A 12,690-nucleotide genomic window follows, 5' to 3' on the forward strand; every position below is an offset into this window, starting at 1 on the left:
TGCATAAAATAGTGTATACAATTGTTTTAATAGTAGATCGTATGAATAAATACACTCTGGTGTTACATGTGCACAAGTGATGTCAAATAGTTATTGATTAAAACACGTATTGACTAAGTGACCATGGCAAAGGATCTAGTTGTACTCTTTTCCTTACTAAATAAAACTAGCCCCCCAAAAAATGGACATTCCTTCTGTTATTCTCTCAAGCTGATTTTTCTGGTGTTTTTGCAAATCCAAGGTATGGATTCTGATATATATTTCATATTTAATTCTGAGATATTTCCTGAGACTTGGCCACCCTTAGTTGATTAGAAGACAGATAAAAAAGAAAGATGCAAAGTCTCTCCTCAGAGCTTATTACCTGAAATTATATGATGACCCCTAGAGCAAATGTTGGAAGGGTGCAGCCATAATATCATCATGGATGTTTAATTTAATTCAGTTTTTGCTGTCTTTTATTTATGTTATTATTTTTACTAAATTAAAGTTATTTTATTATCCAACGTGCCTTTATGTGAAGTTTTTATTGTCTCCATTTAATTTGTGTGAAATTATTTAATACCAGCATGTAAAATAGTCTATTCAAATTGTTGCGGCAACAATGTAGTATACAGAAACAAATAGTACAAATTATGCCCATTGCATTTACGTTGGTTACTGATAGGAAAACTCCGGATGTGCTTATTTATAATACCTACATCTCAACACCAAACAAACGCACTCTACGTTTCGTTGCGAACCGTCCAGAAGAGGGAGCTTTGAACACCACAGAAGAAGACCCGGAAGTAGGCGGGACTCCGGTTCTGTAGAAGAAGAAGCTAGCTGCTAGCCCCTCTGTGCTGCAAGTTCGGATTCTGTCTCTAGCCGTTCAACATGGTCCAACTGGTGGGTCCCCTCCGAAAAGAACTTGCCGACTCCCTCTCCACCTGCAAGGTGCTGGTGGTGGGAGCGGGAGGTATCGGCTGCGAGCTCCTGAAGAACCTCGTCCTCACCGGATTCAAGAACATCGAAGTGGTCCGTCTCACTTGTGTTTGTGTGTATGTTAGCTAGCTAGCTAGCTAGGTCTTTGTGCTACCCATACAGCGCCTTGGGGTTTTCGGGCTGAGGCTAATTGCCGGGTCATGACATTCCAAGAAGTAACGCATACATTCGTGGTGGTTTCTTGATACCCCTCTGTACCCCAGTGAACAGTTAGGTGTCCATGCTCGTGCATTCATTTGTATAAATATGGACACCGGTGGAGCATTTTCAACTGAAGCATTTGGCGCCATTAACAGTGCTAAATTAGCTAGTAAACTTATGTCAAGATGCACTGTAATTTGGACGCCCCTTTGTTTATATACGTCAGGTCATTTTATTCTTATTTTTTTCAATAATGTGTTGCGTATTTCTGACCCACTGGATCAGAGAGAAGTGTTTAGAAACATTTGAAGATTATGTGTCGTTGGGAGGTGCCGGTACACTGAATATTAATATTGATTAATACATTCTCACCATTATTAATTTTCTCAGAAAATGAGCAGAAATGTACGGTGGCCCTGAAGTGCAAGACACTACAGCATTTCAGGAAACACTACAGCATTTCAGAAAACACCACCATTTCAATACAATTAATTGTGCAGCCCCTATTCTTGAATGTTAAGAAGTTTAGAGGCCCTTATTAGTGGAACTGTTCCTGTTTGTCTATCTGCACAGACATATTTCTGTCCAAAATAAAATCAAAACAAATTGCTACATCCAATGCTTTGACAGGTACATTGTAGCTGCCTGATTCTGATATGTCACATGACATCACGACCATATTGATTTTTGCAGATTGACTTGGACACAATTGATGTCAGCAACCTGAACCGACAGTTCCTCTTCCAGAAGAAGCATGTCGGCAAGTCTAAAGCACAGGTATGAGATCCTCAATTAACCTCTGTCGCTGCTCGTTATAAAAAACAATGCTGGAATGCATTCTTTCTGTAACACCACACCGTAGTCTGAAACATTTTTGGTGTGCTGTTTCTCTTGCTCAGTTGGTTTGTGTTGTTTTGCAGGTGGCCAAGGAGAGTGCATTGACGTTTTGTCCCACTGCAAATATCACTGCCTACCATGACAGCATCATGAAGTGAGTTCCTTTTGTTTCTTGTTCTATTTAATTTGTAAACTTAATTAAAGAGTTTGGAAACGGATGGTGTTTTTTTTTTTTTTTCAACAGCCCTGACTACAACACGGAGTTCTTCAGACAGTTCATCCTGGTGATGAATGCTCTGGATAACAGAGGTACTGTTCTCATGTGACCTCACCTCCCACACATAGTGTGTTCCTCCTAACTGCCAACACATTCAAATAATGAGGAAAATAAAACACTTTCTGTCTCCATAGCGGCTCGTAACCATGTGAACAGGATGTGTTTGGCAGCAGACATCCCTCTGATAGAGAGTGGCACAGCCGGATACCTTGGACAAGTCACAGTCATCAAGAAGGTAGAACATGTACTTCATTATTTTACTTGTAATGACATCAACAGAGTGGTGCAGTGATGATGTATTTTTGTAGGTAGACCCAGAAAGTAGCATAGCAATTGCTTACTTGACAAAAAGCAAGGGGGTTTTCCATTGGATTTTAGAATTGTGCGGAAAATTTGTTCTGTCAGAAAAATCATGTTTATGATACTTACATTTTTTGTTCGGCGGGATAATCTTCTCACATTAACACTGCTATATTATTTATAAAATGTAAATTCAATCGCTAAAATCTATCCATTAAAATGTGATGACCACCAACTATACTGCCTCTCACTATGTCTGTGTTGCACTTTTTCCTTCTTTTATTCCTTTCCGCTGCCTCAGGGATTGACTGAGTGCTACGAGTGCCAACCTAAACCCACCCAGAAAACCTTCCCAGGATGCACCATCAGAAACACGCCGTCTGAACCCATTCACTGCATTGTCTGGGCCAAGTACCTCTTCAAGTAACACTCAATCTCATTCTAACTAAGAACAAACATCATTAAAGTTGACTTTGTTTCCGACATAGATGCATTGCACTATAAAACCTAACTAGACTAGCTCTTAACAATATAGACCAGTATGCTTTATTCTTATTGTCATTTCTCTCTGTTTGTTTATTGCCACTATAGTCAGCTTTTTGGTGAAGAGGACGCAGATCAAGAGGTGTCACCCGACACAGCGGACCCAGAGGCTGCATGTGAGTGAGAGCTTGGCAATGCATTTTTTTCCCAATATCTAATGAGTTATTTTAACAGAATGGATAGTGATACAGCAGGAAATACACACCTAGCCTACTTTAACATATGTGTGTGTATGTGTTCTGCAAACAGGGAATCCTGAAGACACAGCAGCTCGCGCCACAGCCTCAGAAAAGGACGGGGACATCAAGCGAGTCTCCACCAAGGAATGGGCCCGCTCCACAGGATACGACTCCGTTAAACTCTTCCACAAAGTACCAGTCAAAACATTTAAATTGCAGCCCCTGAAAAAGTTTATTGGACACGCAAAATATATCTTTAACTTTACACAGGGTTCGTACAGGTGCTGGAAATCCTTGAAAATGCTTGACATTTTATGAGGTGTTTTCAAGGTTTGAAAAGTGCTTGAATTTGGGATAAAGTGCTTGACATTGTAAATGCTTTACTTCGCTTTTTAGATGAAAATAAAGAAGTCGGAGCGCGCTTAATTGCTTCACTTTTACATAAAACAGCTCCGCTGCGGCCTTCCCGCGCTATGCGCGTGACCGGCAAGTGTTTGTGTTACGTGTGACCTGGGCATTCTGATGAGAGTGACAGGTGACTGCGTGCCAGGAGGTTGCAGCTTCAACGAGCGTTGGCTAGCAGAAGACAAATACAAGCCATGGCTAAGACGAGGGTCAAGCCCACGAGTAGCCTCCTGCAAAGTGTGCAACATAACGATGCGAGAGTCTGCGCTGACGAGCCACATGAAAGGTACGCCGTAGAAGAGCATTTTGGATTAGGCTAACGTTGCATGTTACGTTTGTTTAAGCTAACGTTAGCGAGCTGAATAGCGAACTCCATGAGGGATAATAATAATTGCAGGGGACAATGAGAGGAGCGTCCCTATGTTGTGTGCGTTACAGTCGCCATCCTGTGGTGTTCAGAGGACGAAGCACTCACTGTTGTAATTCAACTCAGTCTCACGGCATTTCGTGTTCTAGTCATGAAATATAATCTATTGATTCGACTCAGAGCGATTTTGAAAGCAATGTATTTCTACTGGTGGTATGTTTCGTGCCTAAACCAAATGTGACTTGCTCTATCGAAATCAGTCACATTGACCCGAAGACACATTTTCGTTTGTATTACTGGTCTGGGGGAAGGTCGCGAGTGTTTGTGTGTATTGTGTTTGTGTACCGGGGAAACACTCACAAGAAACACCGGCTGTTGCTATGCTTCTAGCATTTACATGTAGAAAACCTAAAGCGGAAGTCAGGGAAACTCAGATCATTGTGACAAAGATTGACATCAGGGCACAGGTCAGAACTAGGGCTACATACAATAGAAGGTCCAGGATGAACATGCACATTACCCGATATCATCAGTAGTAATACAATCAGCACGGCCAAGAGCTAGCAGTGAGTCACAATGCCTAGTTTGTTTTGTGCGCACATTGACAGTGGAATGTAACGTAATCATCTTGTGTAGAGACCTCATAATCACACATGATAGTAGTGGAGGTGAATAACACAAGGAAAAAGCAGTAGAGTTTGGGATTAGCCATTGTTAGCCCAGTGAAGGTAGGAAGCAGCACTCACCCAGAGGTCAACAGTCCTTGGTTGCATAAAGAACATCTGATTTAATGTGAGGTAGGGAAATAATCATTAGAGTATAAGTATGTGTATAATATAAATATGTAATTTACAACCGCTGTAAGATGCTTGAAAATGCACCTTGAAAAGTGCTTGAATTTGACTTTAGAAAAGGTGTAAGAACCCTGTTTACAAATGAACAAAGACTGGGTTAATTTGGCCCCACGTGTGATGGTAAACTTAGTAAGATTCTCGAGCGGTGGATTAAAAGTTGTCTCCTGCCGATTTATTGTTAATATTTACATACAGCATTTCTGCAAAACAGGTGGTTAATACCGTAACAAGCTTTGTTCTGATTTGCTCCCCAGCTTTTCAAAGACGACATCAGGTACCTGCTGACCATGGACAAGCTGTGGAAGAAGAGGAAAGCCCCTACACCTTTGGACTGGCACCAGCTGAGGAACAGTGGTGCGTTTTTTTACATATCAATGTCAGAGGCAACTTGACAACTACCTGTTAAATGAGTTCGTTAAAGTTAGAGGCTTGTTTGCTGCTTGCTCATTCCACCTTGTTGAGAACCTCTGTTCTCCCAACAATGGCAGTGACTGTTGCATGTTAAGCAATAAACCAAAATCCCAAATGATCACAATCAAAATAAGAAACGTGGAATGGCATAGCAGCTATAGGTGTGAGTGTTGTGCGTTACAAAAGCCAAACATGTTAACAACTTGAAAAACAACAACTTGTCTGTCAGGAAAACAGTGAGCATGTATCTGGGATGCAAACTGTAGTTTAGCTTTAGGGCGAGCAGAAGAATTTTCATGGAACCAGATCTGTTCTTAAATGTATGTGCAGAGAAAAAAGCTTTTATAAAAACGGTACCACATGCTGCAGAAAAGGAGATCTTCTGAAGCATTTCACAAATGATGTTAACTTTGCAACTAGACAGCTGTGTTAAGTTGGTGACTTCATGCTTAAAATGGGCTTTACGTCTGTGTTTCTGTTTGTACTTTCAGATAGGGCTGGCAAAAAGAAGTCATTGCAATCAGTTTGTACTGATATTGTAATTGCTAGTATAATCATTTTAGAGGGAAAATATGAGTTCTGTGTTTGACAAGCACACCTCCAACAACATCAGAGGTCTGTCTCTGGCGTTAATTTGTTAACATTCCTATGTTCATCCAACTTGTTGGTGTGTCCCGGCAGGTCCTAAGGACGAGTCTGTGGGCTCAGGTTTGAAGGACCAGCAGATTCTGAGTGTTTGGGGTCTTTGTAAGATGTTCCAGCACAGTGTGGAGACCCTCCGCACAATGCTGCAGGAGAAAGGAGAAGGAGCCGAGCTAGTGTGGGACAAGGTAACGCACAAACACAGACTAATGAAAAGTGATTTGAGAAACCATAGAGTAACATACACCCGTCTATATAGGTCGATATGATATCAGCTTCACGTCTCAATACACAGCCATACATGAGCTTTCACTGCCTCCTCTTGTTCTCAGGATGACGCCCCAGCCATGGACTTTGTTACAGCAGCAGCCAACCTTCGTATGCACATCTTCAGCATGAACACGAAGAGTCGCTTCGACGTGAAGTGTACGTTTATTGTCTCACATCTGGAATCAAATCATTAATGTAGAAATGACCTAGTTTGATTTAATAATGAAAATGTTCTTAATTGGCTTTACATATCTTAATTGCATTCTATAGTTGTAGTGCACATTCAGATGCCCCTACTTCAAAGTGTTGTCTCCGTTTATTTCAGCCATGGCAGGGAACATCATCCCAGCTATCGCTACAACCAACGCTATCATCGCTGGACTCATTGTGCTGGAGAGCTTGAAGATCCTGTCTGGTGAACTGGAGTCCTGTCGCACGGTGAGTACCAGAACTGGTTAGTCCAGTCAAATGTCACAGCCTAAGATAGTCACCTGTGGTTAAAACATGTTTATCTAACTACACTATGCTAATGGTTAAACGGTTTAGAACTAAGAAAGAAAACCTGAGCGAGACCGGAAGGAGCGGCTTGTCACTAAAAAGACAGTGGTTAAAGTGCAGTAGCATTTTGTTCACTGATAAATAAACTGTACACGCAGTGCTTTGTTAACAGCTATATTCTTTATTTATATTGGACACACTTGGCAGCCTTGCATACATTGATAGATTAACACTTACCTTATAATAAAACGTAATCAACTTGAATCGGCTGGTTAGTGTTATTGATGAATCCGTGTTTTTCCTCCCCAATGTCTCTGCCATTGTTGGCCTCTTTCTGCTAATGCGTTCCCTTGCTGAAGCAGTCTGTGGCGGAGTAGTCTTCCATAGGCAGACGTAAATTAAGATTTTCCTTTTAGTTCTTGCTTTTTTTCGTAGGCAGATCATTAAATAATCGCATAGAATGACAAACTGCCAAAAAAGACTCCAGCAATATATTCCTCCAATCTCCAAACCCTACTACGAGCTCTGTGTTGTTCCACCTTTCACATTGCTCTTTGTTTCCCTCGTGTCCAGATCTTCCTGAATAAGTGTCCCAGCCTCAGGAAGAAGCTGCTGGTCCCATGCATCCTGGATCCGCCCTGTGCCAACTGCTACGTCTGCGCCAGCAAACCCGAAGTCACGGTCAAACTGAACGTCCACAAAGCCACCGTCCTCTGTCTGCAGGACCGGGTAATACGATGAACCTGTTTTACACCAACACGAAGGGGTGCTTTTGTCATTTATCCACAAAGATCTTGAACACAACTGAGTTCTAAATTATGCCAACTCTTTGTTTATTAAAAGTATTACAACTTTCCACCGCTTCAGTTCAAACGGAACATTTCTTCAGGTCATAGCTCCCACACTACACAAGATGTTCTTACTGTGCTCTTGGATGATGGAAGACCCAAATATGGGGCATCTCTCAAAAAGTACCAAGCCCTGCCAACACACAAAATACACATCAAAATAAGAAACAAAAAATGTGCAATAAAATCTGGTCATACCATTTTGGAAGAATAAATGAGCTTCTGTATGTACATAAAACATAGCTATAGATAACATGGAATGTAAAATGAAATGCTGTACATTAGAATAAATACTGATGACAATATATAAAGTAGATGTAGATATTTGGAATGTATAGATAAACAGTGTATTATAGACATATGCGAGTGGTGAGCTCAGGAGAACAGTCTTACAGCTTGGAGAATCATTGAGAATATAATCTACAGTACATTGTGTTTATCGAATGAGAATTATTGTTGTTGAATTGTAACAATTGCCTAGATCAGGGGTGTCAAACTCAAGGCCTGGGGGCCAAATCCAGCCCGTGAGTTCATTTTCTGTGGCCCCAAAAGAGCTTGCAAAGAATATAATATGTTTATTATACGGTTACATGCCGATTTACAGAAGCACGTTGCCAATAAACTACATGTCCCACAATGCATCTCAAATTAGACTTTTTTTCTTAGAATTTTCCTTTTTTTCCCAGAATTTGGCTTTTCTTTTTAAATCATATTGTGACATGCGCACTGAAGAGACTTGCAATTATTTGCCCCAGACTTCTTCTTTCAGACGTAGTTAATTATGTAGTTATTACCCTATCTGATAGTAATCCAATGCAGAGGCAAACATTTCATATAATACATTATTTTTTATATATATATATATATATTAAATATTTATATGTATTTTCATATAGTCTTAAAGTTACAACCAGCCCTTTGAGTGCAGCCATAATGCTAATGTGGCCCGTGATGAAATTGAGTTTGACCCCCCTGGCCTAGATGGTGTAATGTATCTGCTGTACATGTTTTATTATTGCCCTACTTGTGGTTGACTGGATTTTGTTTGCTTTAATCAGATCCTAAAGGAGAGGTTCGGCATGGTGGCTCCAGATGTTCAGATAGAGGACGGGAAAGGGACCATCCTCATCTCCTCAGAGGAAGGAGAGACAGACGGTAAGGAGGAAGCGGGAACAACGCAATGCATCACATGCAGCAATTCTTCATCTCCACAACAGAGGGCGGTCTGGCTGCGTTTGTTAATAAATAATCACATTCTGTCCAAAAAGGGGGAGGAAATAACAAATAAAAACATTTAGCATCTCTGTTAATGTGTGATTACACAACTGTGTCTACATGCGCGGTTTAAGAAGAGTTTGTCATTTCAAATGTATAAAATAAAAAGAGCAGTTCTGGATTTCATCCTGTAGCCTGGCACTGACGGAATGAGTGAGATGCTCATCGGAGAGAATGTTGTTCAGAGTAATGAAACAATAACAACTTTTATTTTTTTGAGAGTTGTGGATTGTTTATAAATGTAACAAGAACTCACATCAAATTCAGTTGATGAAAAACTGGAAATGTATTTGGGTTTGATTTCCTTTAAATGATTTGGGTTTGATTTCCTTTAAATGATTTGGGTTTGATTTCCTTTAAATGATTTGGGTTTGATTTCCTTTAAATGATTTGGTATTCCTGTATGACAGAATGGATTATGCCTACATGTCAAGAACTACAAATACATGTTTTTAGGTGTGGGTGTAACACCATTCCTGTCTGTCCTCCACAGCCAACAACCACAAATTTCTCGCCGATTTCGGGATCCGCAATGGCAGCCGCCTCCAAATCGATGACTTCCTCCAAGACTACACACTCCTCGTCAATGTCCTGCACACGTATGTCCCTCTGTGAATGTGCTGTGATGAATGAAATGCATTGTGAACAGTCAAATGTGTTACATTTGCATGATTTGCTTTGAATGGTGACTTAACAGAATAACTAATAAAGTCTGTCTTCTTTGGCAGTGAGGAACTGGAGCGGGATGTGGAGTTTGAAGTCGTAGGTGAAGCCCCGGACAAAGCTCCGCCCCCTCAGCCAAACAAGGAAGAGGTTAACAGCGTCACTAACGGCAACAAGGACTCTGCCCAGCCATCCACCTCTTCTAAAGGTCAGCATGAGACGAACACTTCATTTATTTCTAGTTTAATATGGTATTAAGTGTCTTTGTTAAATTCACTGAGCAGGAATGTATAAGCTATATTTCATTTTTTTCCCAGTGAGTGTGTGTCCAGGCCTTTATTTTATGTGCAGATATAAGAATCATATCTGTGAATCTAAAGTCCTATCAAAAACCAATGCACTGCAAGTGCTTTGTAATAGCAATTGACAACTCTAGAAAGTTATGCTGATTTTGTTCTCTTTTACTGTAACAATGGCAAGGTAAACAGTAAAGTAAAGCTTTCATGTTACAAACTAATCAACTAGGAATTTGCTCTCTCTCCAATTTGGTTGGCCAACACCTTCCATTGCATTCAAGAAAGAAGTTATGCTAGTTTCAAGGTGGCCTTGGTTAATGTATTTGTTCCTCTGTGCCATCACCCTCAATGCATACACAGACTGGTCCCATTCAGATTAGGGGAGCTGCCTTTTTTTTTACTTGAAAATATACATTGATTAGTTTTAAGTATCTGATTCCAGTAGTTTAAATGTAAATGTTTTCTTTTTTTACATCTCTGTGACAGAAATATAGCCATTTGAGCTTGTTATCTTGGGTTTTGCAAAAAACCTATCTGCATATTCTTTGGTTTTGTTTTTATAGACCAAACAACTCATAGACTCGCTAAAATAACCTTCCTTGCCAGAAGGTGGTACAGGTTTGCAGGTGGAGGACTGCAGTTTGACACTGCCTGTACTGAGGCTCGGTCATAGGATGATTTAAGCTTGGCGTGATGCATGGCCTCTTCTCGAGTCTTAAGTCGTCTTTAGCTGATCTACAACAACACAAAATAATTGCTGTGGATCTACAAAACTTACTTTATGAAGACCTCAATAGAGTGGTGCAGGGATGACGTATTTACCCGGAAGTAAGCTGCGCTCGGGTTCCCTCGACAAAAAGCAACGGGATTTCTCCAAAGGATTTTGGAAAATAGCTGGAAATAAGGTCTGTGGAAAACAAACCTGTTTTATAAATGCACGTTTTGTTCAGCCGGATAATTTCCACATGTCTACTTTTATCATTTCCGAATCATAAATCTAATCGCCTGAAGCAAAATGCTAACGTTATGCTATAAACGAACTACAGCAGGGTACAGCAAGGCAACTTCAACGTCACGCCAACTTAAGATCGATATTCAAACATACAGATTCAAAATTGTTCAAGTTGAAGTGTTTGTTTGAACACTTTGCAGGAGGCAGGGACTTGCTTTCAAGCAGAACAGGAAAAACAAACTTAGAGGAGTGTTTACGTGTTCGGTGTAATGACGTAAAACGTCCTCCACAACTTCTGTAGTCCTATTCAGCCACTTGGTAACCATCGTTTTTCAGACACGTTAACTCTTCAAAAGTCACCAGTTATTTTCCAAAAACATGTTAAAAAAAACGTTGACTCTGAGACGAGAGAACCGGAAGTGGTAAAATGCTAACTCACTTCTGGGTTTTAGGACTCGACACTGCACCACTCTATAGCAATTAGTTGTTTGTTTTGAGCATTCTGGTGTTGGTGGAAACAAATAGTAGTTGTTTCTTCACCATCTGTAAACACTGTTGTCCTCCACCTTTCAGCTCCGGCAGACGACGATGATGACATCATGGTCGTTGAATCTGACGAGGAAGGGGCGTCGTCCAGCTCGGCGGCAGCAGCAGCAGCACCATCCAGCGCCACCAAAAGGAGGCACTCAGATGCAGAAACCGGAGAGTCCTCCAGCAAACGTTTACGAAGGGACCAGTCGGGTGCAGCTGCTGCCCCTACCGATGATGATGACGATGACATCATCGCTCTGGACTAACCCCTCCTGCCTGAAGAACTGAGAACTCTTTGAACGCTTACCGTTTTGACTCGAGACTGACAGGTTTGAATAAAACACCTCTTTTATGACGAACAATTTACTGCCCTGCTTCATCTTTCGACACCTCCACCCCCCCAACTCTGTGTTTGTGCTTTCATACTCCAGCCGTTCTGACATGATGCTGTAAATAGACTTTACATTTTTAAATGTTTTGAAAAAACGGTAAACTTTTGTTATCCATATTATTCACTGGTCCCTATAAAATACATTTTTTTTGGGTATTTTTTTATAAACGTACTGTATTTTTCAGTCAGGGTGTTTTTGTGGTCAGGTAACAAAAACCCAAAACGTTTTCTTGGATTGTAACGATTGGTTGTAAAGGGACGGTGAGACCCAGGGTTCTGCAGCTTGTGCTACTGTAGGTGAGGTACAGATGGAAAAGGGCCATGATGTTCAGGGGGGTTGTTGGTCTGCTACCTCTTTTCTAGAGGTAAGATGTTTTGGATGCAATTCCCAAAAGTATGCAACAATGAGGCGTCCAGCTTTTAGAAAAGGGAAATAAAAGTGACAAAAAAATAGTTTAGGGGTATCCTGAAGGCTAATGATACAGGCTAGTAGTAGTTTAATGTTAACACGTTACAGTCAATTTTTATTAGCATGTTTTGGTTCTTTTTAAGCAAAGAAGCATTAAGAAAGAAGTGGTTTGACCTGAAGCAGTGGTTGCTTTCATACTATAGAGGATTCCTTCACTGAAGTAACATGAGAACCTCTCGCACAATGCACAGCAGTTGAGCTCCTGCGGTCTTCTCCAGTCCATCTCCTGTTTCAGTGTCCATCATTTCATATTTCATTGTGATCTGACTTGTTTTTGAAAGGCTAATGCCACTGGACCAACAATAAACTCAACAAAATGCAGCATGTAGTCTTGTTTATTTGACTCACTTTCAATTTAAAGGGCCCTATTATGTTGTTTGTGTTTTTCCCGTTCCTGTAGTGTGCATGTAAATGGTCTGTAAAGCCTGAATTGCTCGATTGGACTCCTTTTATTTACTTTCATAATATAATGACATCACTAAGTAACACTCTTGTTTCTATTGGCTAGCGCTCTGACACATTGTGATGAGTTTAGAGGCGGGACATATTTTGGCAGA

General features: G+C 40.7%; 1 protein-coding gene across 1 annotated transcript; it reads left to right on the plus strand.

Annotated features, from left to right (window-relative positions):
• Positions 1-760: 760 nt before the first annotated feature.
• On the plus strand, positions 761-12,454 carry uba2 (ubiquitin-like modifier activating enzyme 2). Its single transcript, XM_034085384.2, has 17 exons — positions 761-1,017; positions 1,819-1,902; positions 2,046-2,116; positions 2,207-2,271; positions 2,374-2,474; positions 2,841-2,962; positions 3,131-3,198; positions 3,332-3,453; positions 5,142-5,241; positions 5,980-6,128; positions 6,273-6,366; positions 6,536-6,648; positions 7,282-7,437; positions 8,615-8,711; positions 9,325-9,430; positions 9,560-9,702; positions 11,316-12,454. Exons 1-17 carry the CDS (start codon positions 877-879, stop codon positions 11,537-11,539), a joined length of 1,956 nt encoding a protein of 651 aa, XP_033941275.1. The 5' UTR covers positions 761-876; the 3' UTR covers positions 11,540-12,454.
• Positions 12,455-12,690: the final 236 nt, after the last annotated feature.

The sequence above is a fragment of the Pseudochaenichthys georgianus genome, chromosome 6 (assembly GCF_902827115.2).
Source record: "Pseudochaenichthys georgianus chromosome 6, fPseGeo1.2, whole genome shotgun sequence".
In the NCBI taxonomy this organism is placed as follows: domain Eukaryota; kingdom Metazoa; phylum Chordata; class Actinopteri; order Perciformes; family Channichthyidae; genus Pseudochaenichthys; species Pseudochaenichthys georgianus.